Source organism: Cetorhinus maximus, chromosome 14, assembly GCF_964194155.1.
Source record: "Cetorhinus maximus chromosome 14, sCetMax3.hap1.1, whole genome shotgun sequence".
Taxonomy (NCBI): Eukaryota; Metazoa; Chordata; class Chondrichthyes; order Lamniformes; family Cetorhinidae; genus Cetorhinus; species Cetorhinus maximus.
The window spans coordinates 92178143-92204440 of record NC_135892.1 but is presented as its reverse complement, the minus strand read 5'-3'; the positions used below and the strand labels follow the sequence as shown (position 1 = coordinate 92204440).

Here is a 26298-nt window from a genome sequence, read left to right as displayed (position 1 = left end):
ACCCATTTTTGGGACTTTAGATTCAGTCCTATGTCTTTAAATCACTTCTAATACATTACTTTTCATACCCTGAAATACCCCTCAAGCTCTGCACCCCGCCCGCATCCTTTGCTAATCAACATCAATCTACTGCATATATCCCCCTCCCTCTGCTTTGTCTTCCATTTCATTTACAAAAGAATAGAGAGCATTTGCAAATTTGTTCGTGCTGGCTTTGTAAAAGTATACCTCTTACTCAAACTGATTAAAATTGAATACCTTAAAAACTGTTACCATGGAAACAAACTCTGCCATTCAAAACTGAAATTGAATTTAAAGGTTGATTTTTGTCTCAAACACAGGTGTGATTAAATCATATACACTTCTCGAATTAATTTTACTCCATCACTTTGTAGACAGGACACACTACAAAATGTCCAGCAGCGGAGGTGTGGAAACTGAAATTAACAAAGGCTAACTTTGCTAGGCCTAGCCATAAAACATTTCATTAGTATTTGTGCTGCACTGAGGTAGTTCCTAAATTTTCAATAAAAAAATGTGCTTACCATCCATAATTTCAGTCTTTGTAAATAAATTATCTATACCAGCAAAAATAAAAATGGTAATCCACACACAAACTGCTCTATTAATGGGTTTGACATGATACATTCTTGAATATTGTCAAAGCCAGTCTAGGAATCAACTAGCAGTGAAGAAATCAAATTAATGTGGTTAAACACGGACACCATGATCCTGCTGCCACCAGTAGAATTAATATCTTTAGGTAAGTGAATTCTAAGATAACTTGTGCATATAAAAAGCTGAGAATGTGAACATTTGAGAAGATGACCATGAAATTGGGCTCCGTAATGTCACTGATGCCGGTGCCACAGGAAGAAAGTGACGTGGGCCACACTTCCGATCTCTACTGGCATGGCTCATGCGATGTCCCGTGCTGAGAAGGGCATCGGTCTGGACTCATTAAAATATTGGACTGGCCAACCAGCCTCCTAGGAGCACATTGGTTGTCCACTCCTTGCCCCACCTCCATTAAAGCCATGAGTGTGCCAGAAGCTGCAGGACAGTCCTATCATCTTGTTATTTAGGCTGATTTCATGCACTTTTCATCACTTGGGTGGGTTTTCCATTCTGGGCTTAGAATACTGACGTCATGGTCACTTCTGAGCCCAACACTGTACCACTGCAGCAATGCACACGCATTGCGATTTTAATATGAAAACCAGTTAACTGGCCCAGAATCACATTCGCCAGCCAATTAGCGGTGGCAGAAGCAGAAAGGAAACCAAATACAGGTAACAGTGGGCCTGATTTAAAGGACACCACCATTGCTGAGGTTGTTGTTTGTCCAAAGGATGAAAGCACAACCTGAGCAGAGGGTAATGGGTAAGGAGAGTCTCCAAGCCACAGGCATCCCAAGAGGGACTAGAAAACAATCTGCCTCCACCTCATCCTTATCCACAGCCATAGGAGTGGCTATCAGCAAAGGCCACCGCATCAGTAATGTTACTTTGTGGGTCATTTGGGTGTTTCTGATGTAAGTAATAGTGGGCAGTTAAGCAATAAAGCACTCAAAATTTGTTGCACTAAGGCAGACTTGTGTGTTTCCAATTCATCATGGCAAGACACAGTAGAATGGGAAGTAAGGGTTGCCAAAGCAATTGAGTGTCCTGGGGAAAGTGTGTGTTAGGTGCAGACTCTGAAGCCTTGCATTGTTTGTGCCATTGATAGGTTGTTGACTTTTGCTACAAACTGATGGTTGTTTTCACTCAGATGAAGGAAACTGTCCTCTCCAAATGTCCTGAAGACAGTCTCATACAGGTCCAACATCTCTCCATCAGAGTGGTTCTGGCGTCCCTGTTATTCTGATGAGTGCTCCCGCTCCTGAGACTGCCACAGCGGCATCCCTGCAAAGCTTGGGGGCTGCTGTCCAGTTCTCCTTCAGCCTCATTCTTGATCTTGTCTTTCTCCTCTCTGAGGAGCTATGCCGCTTCAGCAGTTGTCCCTCCTCAAGATCCACACCTCCCTGGAGCATCATGTAACGCAGGGCTCAACAGACCATCACAATATGCGAGACCCTTGAGTGAGTGTACTGATGGGTACCACCTGACCAGTCAAGGCACCTGAACCAGGAAGCTTAAAGCTGGCTCAATGATGACTTTTGTGCTCAGCTGGCATTGGTTAGGGTCTCTCAGCCTCCATGGCAGGATGTGATACACTGCAATCCACAACCATCTCTATAAGGGGTCAACCTTATCTGCTAACAGCCATCTACAGATCTCCGATGGCTTCTTGAAGAGCTGCCACACCTGCGAGCACCAAAGGATAAAGGGATAATAGCAGCTTCCAAGAAAGCATGCACATCTGCATGAAGTGTTTCCTGTGGTCACATGGCAACTTGACGTTTAGGAAGTGGAATCACTTCCTGCTGAGGAATCTCCATGGCTGGTCAATGCCTCGATAGTCACATGGATGCAATTGATGATCCCATGCACCTGAGGGCATCCAGCAAGGAGGCAAATCGCAATCCACTTTGAACTTGAATTCAAACAGAACATTCATTACATCCATGATGCAATGATATGCTGCTGCCTGCAAAATGCCAACAATGTCTGCTGCCTGGAAGGAGCTTGTTGCAAGAAAGTGCAAGATCACTGTGACTTTTACAGCTGCAGGAAGGCCATTGCAATGGTTCCTGCAGACCCTTGGATGACCCACAAGGGGACTCAGGTCAGCGACCATCTGCCTGGACAGGCACAGCATTCTGTAGCACTTCTCCCATGGTGGCAGACCCCATACTGAGGCTGCCACCTCTGTTGACTTCCTGCCTCTTGTTCCTCACCCCTGCACCCCTGTCACCCGGGGTCTAACCCTGCTCCTGCAGATGCCGTTCCCCATCAGTGGTTGGACCAAGTTCAGAGTAGCATGATCCCATTTTCTCTTATGTGCTTCTTTTCTATTGAAATGTGGAGGTCTTCCTGAACCCCCAAGCCATGAATTCCTGAGACCAATAAGTAGAATGACCCATCCATCATTCTACCCCCGCCCTCCCAAAAGGCCGCACCCCCAAAACGCCCTTGTCAAGAGTGCAGAGATATGAAAGATAATTCTTCTCACTGAGCACAACTGGTTGCCTGTGAATGAGGGCCTTCTCTGAACCTTCCCTCTTCATTGCTACCTCTTACTGCTGTCCTGCCATTCCAGCTTAGTCCTCACTGTGTCACTGCCTCCTCCTCCCTGCTGTAGTGGGACCCTACATGGATCTTAAAAGGAAAAGTCAAACTGACAAGTTGACAAGCTGGTTAAGACGCTTAAATAGCCTTTTAAACATTTCGGGCCAGTTGCTTCTTCTGGCAGCCTTTTAAACTTGAAGCATCTGGTTTTATGTCGGGAAATCAACATGCTAGGGGCGGGTTTAGGTGGTGGCCCGCCATCTGAATCAAATAAAAATCCCGCCTTTGGTCTGCGCATGTGCACTTAATGTCTGTGGTACTTACTCTCAGCTGAACAGACATTCAGCAGCACAACCACAAGGGTCCCTCACCATTACCATAATTTAAAAGGCCAGGCATCCAAAATGTAGGTGGTGTGCTTTTGATTTACTTTTATATTGATTTCTGGAGTTTGCGGATATTTAAGCAATTAGGGGAATTTTGCAATACCTAAAAGCAATGGTAGTTATAAAGCTTAGGGGCGAATTTTATGGGGGGGGCAGACCTATTCCTTAGCTCTCACTGGTCAAAAAGTTGATTGGCAGCACGTGGACTTTAAATCTGGCTCCTCTGCAGTGATAATACTCTGGTGGCGGTGTACTAACAAGGTAAAAGTGGGACTTCTGCCTCTCAGGCACAGGAGGCCCCACCTGCTGGCCAATCTGGTTGGCTGGCAACCGAGTAGTCCCAACAGCGTTAGAAGCAAGTAGTGGCTGCTGCTGGAACTATAGGCAGTCCCCAGGAGGGAAGAACATGGATACCGAACTACAAGGTAAGTCCAGGCATTTTAGTTGGGGAAGGGTCGGAGAGGGGGGTGGGTGGTAGCATTTCAGAGGCTGGGGGAGGCCCAAAGAGGGGGCTACCATTTGGCAGGGGTGGACAGACTCCCCCACCCCCGACCAAAGGAGGTACCCTCCCTTCTTTCCTGCCTTTACCAGTGCAGTTTAAGCCTGCCAAGCTGGCTGCCTTGCTTCCGCCTTCCCCAGCTGCTTAATTGGCTACTTAAGGGCCTCAATAAGCCTAAGGGCAGGTGACTGGCTTACCTGTCCCCCGTAATATCGGGGACAGGTCAGGGTGGATGGGAAGGCAGTGGGCTGGCCACCCGCTTTATTTTATGTGTCTCCCTGCCTTCAAATATGCCAGCAGGGGACTGTAACATTCACCCCCTAAGTTTTCTGGCACAAAGCTATTCAGCAGTTTTCACAACTTCATCTTCTCGGCAGAAATCTTCACAGACAAGGAGCACAAAGCAAGTATTTAGCTGCAGGACATTCTTCTGGAGGAGAGAGAACAGCCACATTGGTACCAACGACATAAGTAGATTTCAGGGAACTAGGAAGGAGCTTAACAACCAGAACCTCAAAAACAGTAATGTCAGGATTACTCTCAGTCCCATGTGCTAGTGAGCAAAGGAATAGGAGAATTGAGTGATTGAACATGTGGTTAGAAAACTGGTGTAGTAGGGAGGGCATCAGATTTCTGAGGCACTGGGACCAGCTCTGGGGCAGGTGGGACCTGTACAAGATGGACGGGCTGCATCTTAACAGGACGGAGACTAATATCCTCACAGGAACATTTGCTACTGCTGTTGGGGAGGGTTTAAACTAGATAGGCAGGAGGATGGAACCAGAGAAAGATCTTAGATTGGAGGGAAGCAAAACTCACAACAGGAAGTAGAAAAGTAGTAAGCAAAATTAGAAGACAGACGAAGCAAAGGACAGCATCAAATAGGATCAAGATGCAGAATAATGCAGGGCTACGTGCCAAGTGCTGGAAAATGGGATTAGAATAGATAGGTGCTTGATGGCCGGCATGGACACGATGAGCCGAAGAGCCTGTTTCTATGCTGTATAACTCTATGACATTAATAGTAAAAAGGCAGAATTAAAGGCACTATCTGAATGCACACAGCAATCGCAACACTGTTGATGATTTGAAGGTGCAAATAGAAGTAAATGGATATAATTTTATTGTCATTACAGAGATTTGACTACAGGGTGACCAAGATTGAGAACTGAATATCCAAGGATATTCGTCATTTAGAAAGGATAGGCAAAAAGGAAAAGGAGGTGGGGTAGTGCTCTTAATAAGGAACGAGATTAGTACATTAGTAGAAGAGGATCTTAGATTGAAGGATCAAGTTGTAGAATCAGTTTGGGTGGAGCTAAGAAACAGCAAGGGGCAGCAAACATTAGTGGGAGTTGTTTACAGGCCACCAAACAGTAGTGGTAATGTTGGGCAAGGTATAAATCAGGAAATTAGGGATGCATGTAACATGGGTAATGCAGTAATAATGGGTGAATTTAATTTATATATAGACTGGGTAAACCTTAATCAATTCTAATGCTGTGGAGGATGAATTCCTGGTGTGTACACAAGATGGGTTTCCGGAGCAATACTTTTAAGAACCAACTAGCTATCCAGCTATTTTAGATTTAGTAGTATGTAATAAGAAAGGGCTAATTAATAACCTTGCTGTAAAGGAGCCTTTGGGAAATAGTGACCATAATATGATAAAATTTCACATTAAGTTGAATGTGATATAGTTCATTCTGAAACTAGGGTCTTTAATCGGCACAATGGAAACTATGAAGGTGTGAGGGGCAAGTTGGCTATGGTGTATTAGGAAAATACACTAAAAGGTTTGACGGTAGACAGGCAATGGTTAGTATTTAAAGAAGTACTACGTGGTCTACAACAGATCAACATCCTTCTAAGGCACAAACGCCCAATGGGAAAGGTGAATCAACCATGGCTAACAAAAGAAGTTAAATATTGCATTAGATCAAAGGAAGTGGCGTATAAGGATGCCAGAAAAACCGGCAAGCCTGAGGACTGCAAACCCAGCAAAAGATGACCAAGAAACTGATGAAGTAAGGGAAAAGAGAATATGAATGCAAGCCAGCAAGAAACATAAAGGCGGACAGTAAAAGCTTCATTAGTTTATGTGAAAAGGAGAAGATTGGCTCGGACAAATGTGGGCCCATTACAAGTGCAGACAAGAGTATTTGTATAATGGAGAATAGGGAAATGACAGAGGAACTTAATAAATACTTTGTGTCTGTCTTCACAGAAGATACAGAAAATCTCCCAGAAATACTAGGCAACCAAGGGACTTGTGAAACTGAGGAACTGAAAGAAATTAGTTTCAGTAAAGAGGTGGCACTTGATAAAGTGCCACATCAAAGGTTATTGCAGAAAATAAAAGTTCATGGTGTAGGGGTAACATGTTGGCATGGATAGAAGATTAGCTAGCTAACAGGAAACAGAGTGTTGGCATGAATGGGTCTTTTTCTGGTTGGCAGGGTGTAAAGAGTGGTGTGCCACAGGAATCTGCTGGTGCCTCAACTTTTCACAATTTATATAAATGACTTGGATAAAGGGCCGAAGGTATGGTTGCTAAATTTCCTGACGACACAAAGATAGATAGGGAAGTAGATTGTGAAATGGACGTAAGGAGGCTACAAAGTGACATAGATAGGTTAAGTGAGTGCTAAAGATCTGGCAAATGGAGTATAATGTGGGAAAATGTGAAAGCGTTCATTTTGGCAGGAAGAATAAAAAAGAAGTTTATCATCTAAATGATGAGAGATTGCAGAGCTCTGAGATTCAGAGGGATCTGGGTGTCCTAATGCATGAATCACAAAAGGTTAGTATGCAGGTAATCAGGAAAGCTAATAGAAGGTTATAATTTATTGTGAGGGGAATTGATTACAAAAGTAGGGAGGTTATGCTTCAGTTGTACAGGGCATGAGTGAGGCCACATCTGGAGTATCGTGTACAGTACTGGTCTCGTTATTTAAGGAAAGATGTAAATGCCTTAGAAGCAGCTCAGAGATGTTTATTAGACAAATACCAGGAATGGACGGGTTGTCTTATGAGGAAAGGCTGGACAGGTTAGGCTTGTATCCATTGGAATTCAGAGGAGTAAGAGGCGACTTAATTGAAATCTTTGAGATCCTGAGGGGTCTTGACAGGGTGGATGTGGAGAGGATGTTTCCTCTTGCGGGAGAATCTAGAACTAGGGGTCACTGTTTAAAAATAAAGGGTCACTCATTTAAGACAGAGATGAGGAGAAATATTTTGTCTCAGAGGGTTGAAGGTCTTTGGAACTCTCTTCCTCAAAAGGCGGTGGAAGCAGAGTCTTTGAATATTCTTAAGGCAGAGCTAGATAGATTCTTGATTAACAAGGGGTGAACAGTTATTGGGGGTAGGCAGGAATGTGGAGTTGAGGTTACATTCAAATCAGCGATGATCTTATTGAATGACGGAGCAGGCTCAAGGGGCCAAGTGGCCTACTCCTACTCCTAATTCATATGTTGAAAAGTTAACTGGGTTGAAGGTTGATAAATCCCCTGGATCAGATGAGCTACATCCCAGTATGTTGAAGGAGGTGGCTATAGAGATAGTGGCTGGCACTGGTGGTTATCTTTCAAAATTCCATAGATTCTGGAGAAGTTCCTGCAGACTTTAAGGTCGTAAATGTAACTCCACTATTTAAGGAGGGAGGGAGAGAGAGAGACTGGAGAACTACAGACCTGTTAGTTTGAAGTCAGTAGTAGGGAAAATGTTAGAATCTATTATAAAGAATGTAATAACTGGGCACTTAGGAAATAATGGTAAAATTGGGCAGAGTAAACATAGATTTATGAAAGAGAAATCATGTTTGACAAACCTGTCTGAGTTCTTTGAGGATGTTACTTATAACATAGATAAAGGAGAACCAGTGAATGTGGTGTATTTAGACTTTCAGAAGGCTTTTGATAAGTCCCACACAGGAGGTTAGTAAATAAAATTAGAGCACATGGGATTGGGGGTAATATACTAGCATGGATTGAAAATTCGGTTAACAGGCAGAAAGTAGAGAATAGGAATAAACGGGTCACTCTCAGGACGGCAGGCTGTTACTAGTGGGGTAACGCAAGGTTCAATGCAAGGGCCGCAGTTGATCACAATCTACATAAATGATTTGGATGTGGGGACCAATCATAATATTTCCAAATTTGCTGATGACACAAAACTAAGTGGGAATATAAGTTCCAAGGAAGATGCAAGGAGGCTTCAAGTGGACTTCGACAGGCTAAATGAATGGGCAAGAACATGACAGATGGAATATAATGTAAGTGTGAAGTTACCCACTTTGGTAGAAAAAAACAAAAAGACAGAATATTTCTTAAATGGAGAGAGGCTAGGAAGTGGTGGTGTCCAAAGGAACCTGGGTGTCCTTGTTCATGTGTCACTGAAAGCTAGCATGTAGGTGCAACAATCGATTAGGTATGCTGGCCTTCATCGCAAGGGGATTTGAGTACAGAAGTAAAAATGGCTTGCTGCAATTGTATAGAGCTTTGGTGAGACTGCACCTGGAGTATTGTGTACAGTTTTGGTCTCCTTATCTAAGGAAGGATATACTTGCCATAGAGGAAGTGCACCAGAGGTTCACCAGACTATTTCCTGGGATGTTGGGATTGTCTTATGAGGAGAGATTGAGGACACTGGGCCTGTACTCTCTAGAGTTTCAAAGAATGAGAGGTGATCACATTGAAACTTACAAAATTCTTACAGCGGCTGACAGGGTGGATGTAGGCAGGATGTTTCCCCTGGCTGGTGAATCTAGAACCAGGGGACTCAGTCTCAGAATAAGGGGCATGCTATTTAAGACTGAGATGAGAAGGAATTTTTTTCACTCAAAGGATGGTGAATCTTTGGAATTTTCTATCCCAGAGGGCTGCGGAAACTCAATCATTGAGCATGTACAAGACAGAAATCGATAGATTTCTGGAGTCTAATGACATCAAGAGATATGGGGATAGCGCAGGAAAGTGATGTTGAGGTAGACAATCAGCTATGATCTAATTGAATGGTGGAGCAGACTTGATGGACTGAATGGCTTACTCCTAATCCTACTGAGGTCAGCGAGTCCTACAGTTTTCTGTCCATTAAAAAAGTTATATAAGGCACCAAACATACATCCAATGACTCTGATAAAATCTGCTGCCTCAGAGAACAATCAACAATAGCTGTTCATTTAAAAAGAATGGAAAGGAAAGTTTTCCTAATTGATGTTATATGTCATGTTATTAAGAAATTTCCAGCATTCAATGTTACCTGCTTGAAGCGTTCTTTCTCTTAATCTCCCTTGGCGATGGAAGAGCAGACGGGGTGCTATAACTTCGATGGAAGCCTAAACAGCAAGAGAAATTATTACAAGGTTTTAAGGTGCATGTCAGCATTTCTTGTTTTTTGTAACAAATGTTCATAAACATAGGATGAACAGATGTAAAATAATTTAATCCAATATAGAATATAAATATATGCATAATATTGACAAACTAAACAATGTCCTCACAAACATACATTGCCTGGTATAGAATCATAGAATGGTTACAGCACAGGAGGAGGACATTTGATCTGTGGTGTCCATGTCAGTTTTCTGCAAGAGCAACTCAGTTGGTCCCTCTCCCACACCCTTTCCCCATAACCCTGCAAATTTTTTTCACTTCAGGTGCTCATCCAATTCCCGATTATATCTCTCTCCACCACACTCTCAGTGCATTCCTAACCACTTTCTAGGCAGAAAGGTTTTCCTCAGGTCACATCTGAATCTTTTGCCAGTCACCTTAAATTAGTGTGCTCTGATTCTTGACCGTTCTACCAATGAGAACAGCTTCTCTCTATCTACTGCGATCTGCACCTCATGAGTTTGAAGATATCTATCAAATCTCCTCTCAACGTTTTATTTTTCTAAGGAGAACAACCTCAGTTTCTCCAATCCATCCATGTAACTGGAGTTCCTCATAACTGGAACCCAGAATTGAGCACAATATTCCCATCAAGGCCAAACCAGAGTTTTATAAAGGTTCATCATAACTTCTTTATTTTTGTACTCTAAGTCTCTATTTTCTCAAAATAAGTTAGGCCTTTATTACCACTGAAAAAAAGAAATGTGTCCATAGCTTGTGTCCTGCAAAGGAACGTGGGTTTCTTGGGTCCTATTGGTGCAGTCATGGTGTAAAATCTGTGTATAATGAATATATAAGCTGAAATACCTGAAAACCTCTGCGCAGCCTTGAAAAAGACAGTTCAGCCTGTGCAGTCTTCAGCAGCAGACTGGGAAAACAAACAGCCAAGGGAGAAACAATATTCATTACTTTCACTTACCTCTCTATTAACTTCACTGCATATTTTATTATTCCTTCATGGGATGTGAGGTCGCTGGCAAGGCCTACATTTGTTGCCCACCCCTAATTGCCCTCAAGGATGTGGTGGTGAGCTGTCTTCTTGAACTGTTATAGTCCATGTAGTGTAGGTACACCCACAGTGCTGTTAGGAATGGTGTTCCAGGTTTTTGACCCAGCGACAGTGAAGGAAAGGCAAAGTGAGGATGGTATGTGGCTCGGGGAGTGGAGAGGTGCTTGCAGGTAGTATTGTTCCCATGTGCCTGTTGCCCTTGTACTTCTAGGTGCTATAGATCGAGGGTTTGGAAGGTGATGTCAAAAAAGCTTTAGCAAGTTGTTGCAGTGGCCGCTATGCATCAATGGTAGAGGGAGTAAATATTTAAGTTGGTCGATGGGATGCTGATCAAGCAAGCTGCTTTGTCCTGGATAATGTTGAGCTTCTTAAGTGTTATTGGAGATGCACTCATCCAGGCAAGCAGAGAGCATTCCAAGTGGCACTCAAGCCCAACTCGGGGCAGGGTGGGGGGGTCAAAGTCAGGTTTGGCGGTGGCCTTCTCAGGCCCCCTGATTCCTGCTCCTCATGTCTTGCCACACACCCCCTGCTGCTAAGGTGTTGCCACCAAATGGCACTCTTCCGCCCTCACCCCACCCCCGCTTCACCATCTCATCAGCACATCCAGTGTCATTAGCAATCCCGACACCCCCTCACCAGTGAAGTGTCCCTTATTTTTATCCCCCTAGAGTTGGTCACCCTGCTCCAACAACCACAATCATCTTCCCTTGTGGCAGGTATGACTCCAAGCAGTGGAAAGTTTTCCCCGATTCCCATTGACTTCTACTTCGCCAGAGCTCCTTGATACTACACTTGGTCAAACGTTTCCTTGATCTCAAGGGCACTCCCCCACACCTCATCTCTGGAATTCAGCACTTTTGCCCGAGTCTAGGCCAAGAGCATAGACATGGAGCCGACTGCACCTGGTGAAACCCAAACTGAACATCAGAAAGCAGGTTATTGCTGTGTAAGTGCTGCTTGATAACACTGCCAATGACACCTTCCATCACCATTGCTGATTGAGAGTAAATGGGACTGTGGTAATCGCAGGTGTAGTACATCTTTAAGAGAATGTGAGCAGATTGACCACATGAAGGTATGACCCAATAGCTGTGTAGCACAGACTACCATGTTAATGTTAGTCTAGAGTAGGGTCTGGTTGGAGAAGCACACATCATGTATGTGCTCTGTTGTTTGTGTAAATAAATAGTGTGTTTCATTTCATATTGGTCTCTGCGTCTACAGTATATTGTAATCGACTCACCTACTGACAGATAAGCGTGCAACCGGTTCGAGGGCAAAGCAGCCCCATAGTAAAACAAAACAATTGACGACAAGGAAAACACAACAGTCGACAACACCAAGTAGATCCGCAAAATGTCAACTGAAGTGAATCAGCTGCGCCCTCCAGGCCGATTGTAAGTACAGTGCAATTGTAATCCCTCCCCATTATCATTGAAGCTATCGCCCTCCATATAACACAATTTGGATGCATCGAACCGTTTGATCAGACCACCGATGACTGGTCACGTTATATTGAACGCCTTGCGTTTTTCTTTTTGGCCAACGACATATCGGGGGAGGAGAAGAAGCGGGCAATCCTCTTATTGACATGTGGCAGTAAAACATACGGCCTAATTCATAGTTTATTGGCACCCAACATCCCAGATTCCAAGAGTTTTGATGACTTGGTGAATCTAGTGAAAGGCCATTTTCAACCAAAAGCTTCGGTAACAACACAGCGTTTTAAATTCAATTCGAGGTGTCGTGCCCCTGGAGAGACAGTCAATTGCTATGTAGCAGCCTTAAAACAATTGACAGAGCACTGAGAGTTCGGGATGTCGATTAATGACATGCTAAGAGACCGATTAGTGTGTGGGATTAACGAAAACCCCATTCAAAAAAGGTTGTTGTCAGAAAAAAATTTGGCAAGGCGCTGGGGTTGGCGTTCACAATGGAAAGCACAGAGAGGGACTCAGGAGAAATCAAGGGAGCACAAAATGGCGCCGTTCTTCACGTCAGGAGGGAGGGTCCGGTTAGAAATGGCGCAGAAGCACAGGGCTTGGCGGAAAGGCAGGAAACAGCCGCCATTAACAGAACAGCAAAAAGCAATGACTTAACGGATAAAAACCACATTCATAATTGCAAAATTGGAACCAGAAAGCTTACAAATGAACGACAATTTAAAAGAACCGAATGTTTCTACTGCCATCGCATTGGGCACATTGTGATATTGTAAAGAAAGGTTGAGGCCAAATTTCAAACAAAAAGGCAGAAGTCATGAAATTTATATAATGGAGGAGCCAGAAGAAACAGAGTCAGGTATTTACTCGCTACACAACTTAAAAATGGGTAAAACAGAGCCAATCTATGTGACAGTAGAAGTCAACAGAAAACCCATTTGAATGGAAGTGGATACAGGTGCATCCATGACAATCATAGGGGAACACACGTTTAAGTATCTGGATGGAGGAAGCCATTCACTAAAACTGGAAAACCCAGATGCCAGACTAAAAACATATACCGGTGAAAACATAAGAGTAAAGGGTATATGCAAGGTTCCAGTACAATACGAATATTAGCCAGTCAGCTAACCTACCCCTGATAGTGGTAGCCGGGGAGGGTCTCACTCTACTTGGTCAGAACTGGCTTAAGGAAATAAAGTTGGAGTGGACTGAGATTTTTCAACTCAGAATGAAAGATCTGCAAGAATTATTACAGAAATATGCCCGTGTTCAGGGAAGAGCTCGAGATCTACTAAAATCCACGTGCATCCCAGAGGAACCCCCAGGTATTAGAAGGTGAGGCCAGTCCCTATGCTTTACGAGAAAAAGTGGATATTGAATTGGGCAGGCTGGAAAGGTTGAGAGTCTTACAACCTGTACAATTTTCCGAATGGGCAGCGCCCATAGTTCCAGTACCAAAGCCTGACCAGAGTGTGTGAGTTTGCAGGGACTACAAGTTGACCGTTAACAAAGTAGCCAGATTTGATAGGCACCCTATACAAAAATTGATGAATTGTACTCCAAACTGACAGGGGGAGCCACATATATGAAACTTGACATGAGCCACGCTCACCAGCAAGTCGAGCTGGAAAAAGCCTCTCGGGGTTTTGTGACTATCAACACACAAAGGGGGTTATACCAGTACACCAGGTTACCCTTTGGAGTTTATCTCGATGATGTCTTAGTAACAGGACTAACTGATGAAGAACACCTGGCTAACTTGGAAGAGGAATTGAAACATTTCTCACAAGCCGGAATATGCTTGAAAAGTGAAAAATGTATCTTCCAAGCAAAAGAAGTGATTTACCTGGGTCATAGGGTCAACTCACAGGGTCTTCATTCAGTAGAAGACAAGGTGAGAGCTATTCGTGAGGCGCCAGCCCCGAAAAATGCCACAAGTCCTTCTTGAAAATGGTTAACTGCTACGGTCATTTTCTCCCAAATTTGTCGACAGTACTGGCTCCATTATAGGGGTTACTCAAGAAAACCCACAGGTGAATTTGGCAAGCCCCACAACAACAGGCTTTTATGGCAGTAAAGCAGTTACTACATTCATCGGCCCTGTTGGTATATTTCGACCCAAAGAAAGAATTGATTTTAACATGCCCCTACAGAGTAGGGGCAGTACTCAACCACCTATTGGGGGATGGATCCAAATGGCCATTGGCTACGTCTCAAGAATACTCAGTGCGGCAGAACGAAGATACTCACAAATAGAGAAAGAAGGCTTATCCATTGCATTTGGCATTAAGAAATTCCACCAATACATTCATGGTCGCCACTTCACCATCATATCCGACCACAAGCCACTACTAAGCTTGTTTGGGGAAGATAAGGCAATACCCCAAATCGTCTCGGCACGCATCCAAAGGTGGGCACTGATTCTAGCTGCTTACGAATATACTTTTATCCACTGGCCGGGAAGCCAGATTGCCAATGCTGACGCGCTGAGCCAATTACCTCTGAAGGACAGCAATGTGAACGTCCCCATCCCTCAAGAACTCATTTGGTTATTAAACTTCTTGGATTCATCACCAGTGAATGCCAAACAGATCAGAAAATCGACAGACTGCAATCTAGTTTTGTCTCACATCAGGGAACAAGTCTTGCAGGGATGGTCTAATGAACCAAAGTCAGACGAAATGAAGCCATATTTTAACAGGAGATACAAGCTCACCTGCCAGGATGGCATCTTACTGTGGGAGCAAGAGTCATTGTGCCACCCAGAGGAAGACAACCATTATTGATAGAATTGCTTAGCGGTCACCCCGGTGTTTCCAGAATAAAAATGTTGGCGCGCAGCTACTTATGGTGGCCAGGGATGGACACTGAAATTGAAAACATGGTCAAGAGCTGCATGCAATGCCAAAAGGTGCAGAAATTGCCTCATTCTGCTCCACTGCATCCATGAGATGGCCAGTAAGGCCATGGGTCCGCCTCCACGTTGACTATGTGGGGCCTTTTTTGGGCACAATGTTCCTCTTACTTATTGAAGTTCACTCCAAATGGATGGATGTATACAAGGTGCGATTACCCACATCTGCCGCCACCATAGACAGATTGCATCAGAGTTTCGTGATACATGGTTTACCAGAGATAATAGTGTCAGATAATGGAATGGCATTCACTAGCAGAGAATTCCAAAGATCTACAACTCTCAATGGCATAACACATGTCAAGACCTCACCATACCACCTTGCATCTAATGGGTTGGTCAAGCGGGCAGTCCAGACCTTCAAGGCTGGAATGTAAAAAATAGAGGGGGACTCTATAGCAACGAAGTTATCATGCTTCCTGCTCAGCTATAGGACTATGCCACATACAACAACCGGTATTGCCCCTGCAGAGTTATTAATGAAGAGACGTCTCAGGACACAGTTAAGCCTCATAAGGCCAAATTTAGGGAAGAGGGTAGAGAGAAGTCAGGAGGCCCAGAAAAATGAACACAATTACCACAGTCATGAAACTTCACTGTAGGAGAAGCAGATTTTGCAAAGAACTTTGGAGATGGGCCCAAATGGCTATCAGGTGAAGTCAGTGCAGTGACAGGACCCCTGTCCTACCATATATTGGTTGAAGGTCGGATAATCAGGGGACATGTAGATTACCTCAGGAAAAGGGAAACAGATCCATGAGAAAAGGTGCGCCAAACATTCCCATTGGAGTCTACATCACAGGTAGAAGGAACTCCTCTTGCTTTGGAAGTACCTGTAGAACCTGTTGAGCCTGAGAGAGTCGAAGAGGCAAACTTACAGGTTCCTACTGGGGAGCCTTTTGGTCAGATAACTCCTGAGAAGGAGGCCTCAGATAAACCATCTGAAGTCGTAGAACTACGATGGTCGACACGTTTAAAAGAGCCTCCTGAGAGACTGAATTTGTAAATAGTTAATTTTTGTAAATAGTTAATATATTGTAAAATGTACTTTCAAGTAAAGGGGGAGAGATGTGGTAATCTGAGGTGTAGTACACCTTTAAAAGAATGTGAGCAGATTGACCATGTGACTGTAACACCCAATAGCTGTGTAGCGCGGGCTATCATGTTAATGTTAGTCTAGTGTAGGGTCTGGTTGGAGAAGCACACATCATGTTAGTGTTCTGTTGTTTCTGTAAATAAATAGTAGGTATTTCATATTGGTCTGTGTCTGCCGTATATTGTAATTGACTCACCTGTCAACAGAGAAGTGTGCAGCCGGTTCGTGAGCAAAGTGACCCCATGGTAAAACATAACAGGGACGATAATTGGCCCAGATTGGATTTGTCCTGCTTTTTGTGGACAGTACACACCTGAGCAATTTCCCACATTGTCAGGTAGATGCCAGTGCTGCACTGTTGCTGAATGGCTAGTGGTACAGCTAATTCTGGAGCACAAGTTTTTATACAACAGCTGGGATGCTGTAAGGGCCCATAGCTTTGTTGCACTCAGTGCTGCTGGGGACCTCAGGAGGCAGGGAAAATAGATCATCCATTTGACACTTTAGGCTGAAGATGATTACAAATGCTTCAGGCTTGTCTTTTGCACTCCATCATTGAAATTGGGGATATTTATGAAGCTTCCTCCTCTGGTTAGTTGTTTAATTGTCCATGACCATTCATGACTGGATGTGGCAGGATTGCAGAGCTTGAATCTGATCCATTGGTTGTGAAATTGCTTAGTTTTGTCTATCACATGCTGTTTCCTCTGATTAGAATACATGTAGCCCTGTGTTGTAGCTTCACCAGGTCTTAGCAATATTTTTATTATGCTGAATTATGTATGTACAGGCATCATCTAGGCTCAAAGGGCAGAATGGCATAGCACAAGTGCAGAAGAACACAGATTCATTGATGCATATCTCCAAGCTCTTCCTGATAAAATCAAAGGGAGAGACTGCTGGGTGTGGGAGCCATCAAACCATCCAAATAGGTAACTTGTGCCACTTGGGAAGAGGCTGCACTAGAACTAGGACTTATAAATATACAAATGAACATACGTACTAGGAGCAGCAGTAGGTCACTTGGCCCTCTGAGCCTGCTCCGCCATTCAATAAGATCATGGCTGACCTGATTTAACCTTAACTTCACATTCCCACCTACCTCCAATAACCTTTCACCCCCTTGCTGACCAATAATCTATCTACCTCTACCTTAAAAATATTTAAATAATATTATGCTACAGAATAGTGCAGGGAAAGGTTCGAAGACGTCAACAGGGCTCAGAGCATAATACACTAGGCAGTCTTTCTTTTGCTTCCTGCCCCGTCCTGGTCCCCAGCACATTTCACCATCATAAAGCAACACATTGATAATTAGGCTTTCACACTGTACTCTGGTTAAGGCCATCTCTAACTTGGCATCCTGCACTACAGCTATCCAGCTTCCCTCATAGCAATTACTTACATGCACCATCTTAAAACCCCTTCCTGCACATTAACAGCCTTACTTAACTTCAGGCTCAGATAAGTTCCTACCTAAAATAGCAGTTGGGGTCCTATTCATGCCATAATTCAAAACTCTGACAGTTCAATCTTTACTGTCACGAGTATTAAACATCCATGATCTGAGCTTCTTCCTTCTGCAGAACACTTTTAAAAATCTCTCTTCTGCAATACTTTTGGTTCCCTTCTTAATTTCCTGTCCTTGCTCTGACGTTCTTCTTCCAATTAAATACTTCTGAGATATTACCTTATGTGAGCAGCACCATATAAATTCCAGTTGTTCTGGCTCTCATTATAAATGTAAACAAAGGAAAGACACTATAATTAAAGTTCAAAGTGTCCATGAAATATTGCTGAACAAATTAAAGAAAAATATCAAGCTTAAATTAAACTAAACTTTTTCAGCACAGCCATCTCCATTAAGTCTAATTTAATTCAAAGAAACTCGAGGCATTTTTATCAACATTCTTCCATTATTTGGCTATGCAGTCCAGTGTTAAGAATACCTAATGCACTCTAACAGCGCAATAAATCATTGTCAATTTGGCTCAGTCACAAAACGTGCATCAAATAGAAAAATAGGCTATCCTTTCAAACATCATCCTGTGAAATGAATGTTGATAAGGAAGGCTGTGCATTTTCCCCCCACTGGGAGATGGTCTAAACATGCAAAGAAATCAAAGAATACATATAAAAGTAATTGATAACAAAAAAGATAGATAGTATATTGCAAAGAAAATCACCAAATTGTTAATTAGTTGAATATGCATAAGTTACCTGCACAATTTTCAAAATCAAATTATTTTTGTCATTAATACTATGTTAAAAACTCTGGTTCAAAGCAAGTCCCATTTAAGGTTTTCACAGCATATGTTCAATCATTTATTCACCAAAGTACACAAATTCTTCTTTTATCTGTGCATTGTCCAATACAAACAAAATATTTCATACTCGTTAATGCAAGTAATCAGTGTTAATTGCTACAGACACATCCACCCAAAGTGTTATAAAGCTGAATGACTGAGCAGTTAGATCAATCAAGCATGTTCTGGATAATTGCTTGAGAAGTGAACACTAACACATTACATTGTAAGGCTCTTTTAAACGTAGACCATTTTAAATTCAAGAGTGAACAGATCAACAAAAAGATTAGTTTTTAAACTCCAATCTCTTGAGCTACACTCCAAGCACTATTAACCTTACATTTGAGATGCACTCTCTTGTGTAGGTTTTTCTGTCACGTTATGCTAAGTGTAAAGCTGTTAAAACTAATATTTGTGACCTGGCTCTTGCACCAATGAATTGGCTTATGCTGCTCAGATTGTGAGTTGTACACTGGAAGAGGCCAGCTACAATCAAATTGTACTGCCATTTTGACCTCTAGACATAGAGCAGTATTTATTAGGTCTTCGAATAGTTGGTTATACAATTCTCTCAGTCCATCCTTGGGTAATCTCAGGTTTAAGCTTAGATGCTAGTGTTCAAAATACATGGGGGTGGCAGGCAAATCTGCCCTTGAAATCTCAAATTGCCAGTGAAAAATCAAAGATGCAGGCTAAAAGTTCCAGAAAGGTCGCTCCCATATATATTACCCTAAATTATAGCTTCTCCATAGTCCAAACAGGGCTGAACAATTGCAGCGCAGGTGTCTCATTGAGAGTGGGAGAATAATGCAGAGTTTGATTGGAAGAGCAGCAAGTGTGGAAGAGACAAAATCTGTGAGGAGCTACTCCTGTTATAATATGCCTTGAAGGGATGGCAGCATGCCATCACTTTAAGGGAAGTGTGTCACGTGATTCAGCTTTAGTTTTACTTTGGCCTGGATCAGAACATGGCACACATAGCCCTGATGATGTCCTCAAGCTTTCTACTCATGTATATATGTTTACATGCCTGTTCTTAATAAATGAACCCACAATGTGTTTGCGCAATCCCTTACAAACATTTGCTGCCTTTATATCACATAGCACACACAACATGGGGTGCAGCAGTGGTTCCTTCCAAACTACATAGTGCTCTAAATGGCAGCAAGATTAAGTGCAGGTATGACATGGTGAACAGTCTTAGATCATCCTACATGGCATGAGATGACCCTCAATGTTTTAGTCAGGCCACAACAGAGTCAAAGCTTTGGATGGAGTTGAAATCGCAGTGTGGTGGCTGCACAGAAAAACTTTACGAGCATGTGAACATACGAAATAGGAGCAGAAGTAGACCATTTGGCCCCTCAAGCCTGCTCCACCATTCAATAAGATCATGGCTGATCTGTTTGTGCTTCAAGTTCCTCATTCCCATCTACCCCCGATAATCTTTGATTCCCTTGCTAAACAAGAATTTATCTACCTCTGCCTTAAAAATATTCAATAATCCAGCCTCCACCATCTTCTTAGGCAGAGAGTTTCAAACAACCCTCAGAGAAAAGATTCCTCTTCATCTCTGTCCTGAACGGGCAACTCCTAATTTTAAAACAGTGCCCCCTAGTTCTGGACTCACCCACAAGAGGAAAGATCCTTTCCATGTCCATCTTGTCAAGACTATTCAGGATTTTATATACTTCAATCAAGTCACTCCTCACTCTTCTAAACTCCAGTGGAAATAAGCCCAGCTTGTCTTACCTATCCTTATAAACAACCCACTTATTCCAGGTATCAATCTAGTAAATCTCCTCTGAACCGCCTCCAATGCATTTACATCCTTCCTTAAACAAGGAGACCAAAACTGTACACAGAATTTGAAATGTGGTCTCATCAATTCCCTGTATAACTGAAGCATAACATCCTTACTTTTACGTTCAATTCCTTTCGTACTAAAGTGTAGCATTCCATTAGCCTTCTGGATTACATGCTCTACCTGCACACTAACTTTTCGTGAGTCATGCACAAGATCACCTAGATCCCTCTGCACCTTGGAATTCTGCAGTTGTTCTCCGTTTAAATAATATTCTACGTTTTTATTCTTATTACCAAAGTGGACAACTTCACTTTTTCCCACGTTATACTCCATCTGCCAGATTTTTGCCCATTCCCTCAATCTATTTATATCCGTCTGCAAATTCCTTATGTCTTCTTCACAACATACTTTCCTACTTATCTTTTTGTTATCTGTAAATTTAGCTACCATGCCTTCGCTCCCCTTATCTAAGTCATTGATGTAAATTGTAAAATTGAGGCCCCAGCACAGACCTCTGCAAGGCTCCACTCGTCACATCCCGCCAATTAGACAAAGGCCCATTTATGCATACTCTGTTTTCTGCCAGCCAGCCAATCTTCTATTCATGCTAATATGTTACCCCCTACACCATGAGTTTTTACTTTCCGCAATAACCTTTGATGAGGCACCTTATCAAATGCCTTCTGGAAATCCAAGTACAGTATGTCTACATGCTCCTCTTTATCCACAGCACATTACCCCTTCAAAGAACTCCAATAAATTGGCTAAACATGATTTCCCTTTCACAAAACCATGCTGACTCTTCCCGATTACCTTGAGTTTTTCTAAGTGCCCAGTTATAACCTCTTTAATGATTGATTCTAGCTCCTTTCCCATGACAGACATCAAGCTAACTGGCCTTTAGTTTTCTGTTTTCTGCCTCCCTCCTTTCTTGAACAGAAGAGTTATATTTGCTACTTTCCAGTCTGATGGAACCTTTTCAGAATCTAGGAATTTTGGAAACACCAACACATCTACTACCTCATAAACCACCTCTTTTAAAACCCATGGATTAAGCCCAACTGGACCCGGATACTTGTCAGCCCGCAGCTCCATCCGTTTGCTTGGTACCGCTTCCCTAGTGATTCTAATTTCACCAAGTTCCTCTCTCCTTTCCACCTCTTGATTTATAACTATTACTGGAATGTTTTTTGCATCCCACAAAAAATTTCTTTGAACAGACTCCTGAGAAAAGTTATTGCTTATGGAATAAAAGGGACAGTAGCAACGTGGATACAAAATTGGCTGAAAAATAGGAGGCAGAGGGTAATGGTCAATGGATATTTTTTGGGCTGGAGGAAGGTTTGTAGTGGAGTTCCCCAGGGGTTGGTATTGGGGCCCTTGCTTTTTCTGATATATATTAATGATCTGGATCTTGGTGTGCAGGGGACAATTTCTAAGTTTATGGTTGATATGAAGTTTGGGAGTGTTGTAAATTACGAGGGGGACAATGTAGAACTTCAAAAGGACATAGACAAGCTAGTGGAGTGGGCAGATAGGTGGCAGTTGAAGTTCAATGTGGAGAAGTGTGAGGTGATGCATTTTGGTAGGGAGAACATGGGCAGACAAGGGGTGAAATTTTAAAGGGGTGCAGGAGCAGAAAGATCTGGGTATATATGTGCACAGATCATTGAAGGTGGCAGGACAGGTGGAGAGAGCTGTTGATAAAGCATATAGTATCCTGGGCTTTATTAATAGGGACATAAAGTACAAGAGCAAGGAGGTTATGCTGAATTTACATAAGACACTCGTTAGACATCAGCTGGAGTATTGTGTACAGTTCTGGGCGCCACATTATAGAGAAGATGTGAACACATTGGAGAGTGTGCAGAAGAGTTTACAAGAATGGTTCCAGGGATGAGAAACTTCAGTTACAAAGATAGATTGGAGAGGTTGTAACTGTTCTTCTTGGAGAGAAGGCTAAGAGGAGATTTGATAGAGATGTTCAAAATCATGTGGGGGCTAGACAGAGTAGATAAGGAGAAGCTGTTCCAGCTCATAAAAGGATCAAGAATGAGAGGGCACAGATTTAAAGTGTTTTGCAAAAAAATTAAATGTAATGTGAGAAAGAACTTTTTCACACAACAAGTGGTTCGGGTCTGGAATGCACTGCCTGCAAGTGTGGTGGAGGCAGGTACAATCGAGGCATTCAAGAGGGCATTAGATGATTATTTGAATAGAAACAGTGTGCAGGGGTACAGGGAAGAGGCAGGGCAATGGCACCAGGTCATGATGCTCATTTGGAGAGCCAGTGCAGACACAATGGGCCGGAAGGCCTCCTTCTGCGCCATTAAAATTCTATGATTCTGTGATGTGAACATTAAAGCTTTTGTAAAAAGTGAAAAAGTTGATATTGACTTGTTAATATCCAAATGGTAGCTTTATGATCACTTAGAGCTATGTTCTATTTGAATTCCTTTTGTTTTTGGTTTCATTAAAAATGAATAAAGTCAACCAGCTCCATTTGAGAATAAAACACCCGTCCTTTATTTTTAATGTGGGTACGAAGAACCACATTTAATGTTCTTTTGGTCCATCCAGTCTATGTCTCACTAAAGTCTGAATGGTGCATTAGTTTGGAAAAATCACTGAAATATGAAGTATATATGAATTAAACCATCTGTCATCTGATGGTTAGCTTGATGCTGCATTGATTTGTGTGTATTTCCTCTGTTACACAGTTGGACCATAGGAAGTCAATAACTTGGCGTGTTCTTCAACACTCACTTTAAATAGAAGCATTGAGGGGAAAGAAACTTGAAATTGGCAGAACAAAATCAAGGAATGCTGGAGAATGCTAGCAGTTTGCAAACAATTTTTAAAAGGGGCTGGAGATATGAGACTCATTGCCAATAAGTTACCTTACCCTAGCGACTTAGAATTTTCATTTTGGAAACAGTATGGGAGATTTACAGTAATTCCTCACTAAACGTTGTAGTTGCGGTCCTGAAAAGAGCAACTTTAAATCAGATTTTCCCATTATGACCAATGCAAAAGCTGTAGTTAGATCTTACAGAACCTTTCTCATCAAAAAAAATTGAAACATAATACCCTGAATGTTGAAATACTGTGTATTCCTAAATACCTTCATTTGTAAATTAAATAATATTTTTACATTTATTTTATTTTAAAAGTTAAGAAATACACTCACTCTTTCTACTTACCTCCTCTCTTGCTTGCTGATCTTCCTGCTCCCTAATGCTCCTGCTCACCACCTCTCCTGCTCGCTGTCCATCCCGCTCGCTGTCCATCCCGCTCGCTGCCCATCCCAGTCACCGACCCCCCTGCTCGCTGCCCATCCTGCTCGCCGACCCCACCTGCTCACTGCCCATCCCGCTCGCCGACACCCCCTGCTCATTGCCCATCCCGCTCGCCGATGCCCCTGCTTGTAGCCCATCGTGCTTGCCGACCCCCTGCTCGCTGATCCCCCCTGCTTGCCGCCCATCCTGCTCGCCGATGTGTCTGCTCACTGCCCATCCCAATTGCTGAGCCCCCTGCTCACCGCCCATCCTGCTCGCCGACCCGCCTGCTTGTTGCCCATCCCCCTTGCCGACACACCCTGTTCATTGCCCATCCCGCTCGCCGACACCCTAGCTCGTAGCCCATCCCATTCCCTGACACCCCTACTCGTAGCCCATCCAATTCACCGACACCCCTACTCATTGCTCATCCTGCTCACCGACCCCCAGCTTATTGCCCATCATGCTTGCCAAACCCCCTTCTCGCTGCCCATCCCACTCGCTGACTCCCCTGCTCGCTGACCCCCCTGCTCACCGCCCATCCCGCTCGCTGATCCGTCTGCTCACTGCCCATCCTGCTCCCCAACCCTCTAGCTCCCCGACCCTCCCACTCGCTGCCCATCCTACTCCCCCAATCTCGCACTTCCCACCTCTCCCACATGCTGCTTCCCTCTCCCAAATTCACCGTGAGCAAAGGCTTAGGACAGGGGTGGTGACTAGGAGAGAGCGAGCAAAGGAGCAAGAGGAGCTGTGAGTGGGAGAGTCAGGGAGGGAAGAGACTCACAGGAGGGTTGATGAGCGAGTGGGTCAGTGAGCTGGAAGGTCTGACGAGCAGGAAAGGAGCTGAATGGGCAGCAGAATCGGCAAGCGAGATGTTTGGGGCACTGGAGAGGTAGTGAGTAGGAGGGTCAGTGAGCAGGAGAGGCCACTCCAAAATGGTGCCTTTGGGTATCACACGTTACGTCAGCCTGGTGCAAAACAACGCTAAAACAGAAATCCCGACACTAAGAACACATGCTTGCCTTGTTATATCTGTGACGTTAAATTGGAGTGATTTAAAACAGGGACTTAGTGTATTTAAAATAAATTAACAAAAACAAAAGTTTATAGAACCTTGCTCACAGATTCCAATTTAAATATAAACTTCTCACATAGAGTCCTTGGTACTTGTGCTACCTTATCAAACAAATAATGGAAACCCTAAAAGAATTCAGTGCAAATACAGAACTTGAGTATTGCTGAAAAATAGACATTCTAAATTCATTCATGGGATGTGGGCATTACTGGCTAGGCCAGCATTTATTGCCTATCCCTAATTGCCCTTCAGAAGGTGATGGTGAGATGCCTTCTTGAACCGCTGCAGTCCCTGTGGTCTAGGTACACCCACAGTGCTGTTAGGGAAGGTGTTCCAGGGTTTTGACCCAGCGCAGTGAAGGAACAGTGAGATACTTCCAAGTCAGGATGGTGAGTGATTGGAGGAGAACTTCTAGGTGGTGGTGTTCCCATGTGTCTGCTGCCCTTGTCCTTCTAGATGGTAGTGGTTGTGGGTTTGGAAGGTGCTGTCTAAGGGGGCCTGGTGAGTTCCTGCAGTGCATCTTGTAGATGGTACACACTGCTGCCACTCTGCATCAGTGGTGGAGTGAGTGAATGTTTGTGGATGGGGTGCCAATCAAGTGGGCTGCTTTGTCCTGGATGGTGTCAAGCTTCTTGTTTTGTTGGAGCTGCACTCATCCTGGCAAGTGGAGAGTATTCCATCACACTATTTGGCAAATGTTGCCCAATCGCAGAATCACATCTAATGTTGGACACCTTGTTTTGAGCTTTGCAAGCACAGGCTGGTTGGGTACGGTCTGAATCTCATCTGTTGTGAATAACGAAAGGGACATGCTGTTTGATATGATCCACCAGTTTCTGGCAGGTACGGCCTACATACCTAGAATCTCACTGGTGCTGAAATTCATATACCACATTACTCGTTTGTGTTATAGGCAAAACATCTTTTTGGCTTGAAGGGAGCATCTTGTTAGTGGCAAATACCACTTGTGTTGCTACTGCATGGTAGCAATGTGAAACAATTAGCTTCACCTGTTGCTCAAACTTTTGAGATACTTTGCCCTACATGAGTAATCGGGAGCTAGACTGGGCACTTTTCAGGACCAAAAATGGCCTTAGTCCCTTTCATGAGTTTGCGCGGTATACAGCGTGAAACGGTCCGATCAGGGTAGCTATTATCTTGCAGGATGCCTTTGATGCGCCCTATTTCAGCATCAAGTTTGCATGGTGAGCAAATGGCTCAGGCCTTACTTACAAGGTTGTTGATAAGGCCAATCTTATGGCGCGTGGAACTGTAAGAATCCCAATGTGTATATTGACCAGTGACAATAGGCTTGCGGTAGACAGTGGTAGAGAACCCGTGGGCAGATTTCTCAACTAGTACGTCAAGGAAGAGGAGTTAATTTGACTGCTCTATTTCAAAGATGAATTTGAGCGCAGGATGGGGCCCATTAAAACATGTAAGGAAATTATTACATGCAGCTGTGGATTTAAATATAGCAAACATATCATCCACATATTGGAAATACACAAGGGGTAGAAGGTTAGGTGTCATTCTATTGAAGACACATTTCTCATGGAACCCCACAAAGGTGTTTGCGAGAGCTGGGCCTAGAGGGGATCCCATGGCAACACCATCTATTTGGGCATATATTGTGTAGTTAAAACTGAACTCAACTGCATGAGCTGCCAAGTTCATAAGTTCAATGGTACTGACTCACGCAATGGTGGTGGGTCTCGATCGCCATGCTATAGTCCCATGGCAATGCCTCTACCAATCAAAGTCCACTTGCCAACCAATCAGCACTCTCGTCTCATACAGTATAAATTTGTTGGTTTCTCTTACATTGTATTCTTGCGAATTGTCCTGATGAGTGCAAGACAAAAAGCTTTGACAAAATGTCTCTTTTTTCATCAATACTCAAGTTCTGTACAATCAAAC

At 43.4% G+C, this 26298-nt stretch overlaps 1 protein-coding gene across 4 annotated transcripts in view; it reads right to left on the bottom strand.

Moving 5' to 3' along the window:
* Positions 1–26298, bottom strand: part of LOC144689829 (CAP-Gly domain-containing linker protein 4-like) — a 350052-nt gene that overhangs the window by 35848 nt on the left and 287906 nt on the right. For 3 of the 4 annotated variants that reach the window (XM_078557236.1, XM_078557237.1, XM_078557239.1), the window contains one exon: positions 9315–9390. In XM_078557236.1, coding sequence (XP_078413362.1) covers positions 9315–9390 — 76 coding nt within the window. Of the gene's footprint in view, positions 1–1047; positions 2307–9314; positions 9391–26298 lie in introns of those variants that run through there. The other variant, XM_078557238.1, reaches the window with a different exon arrangement.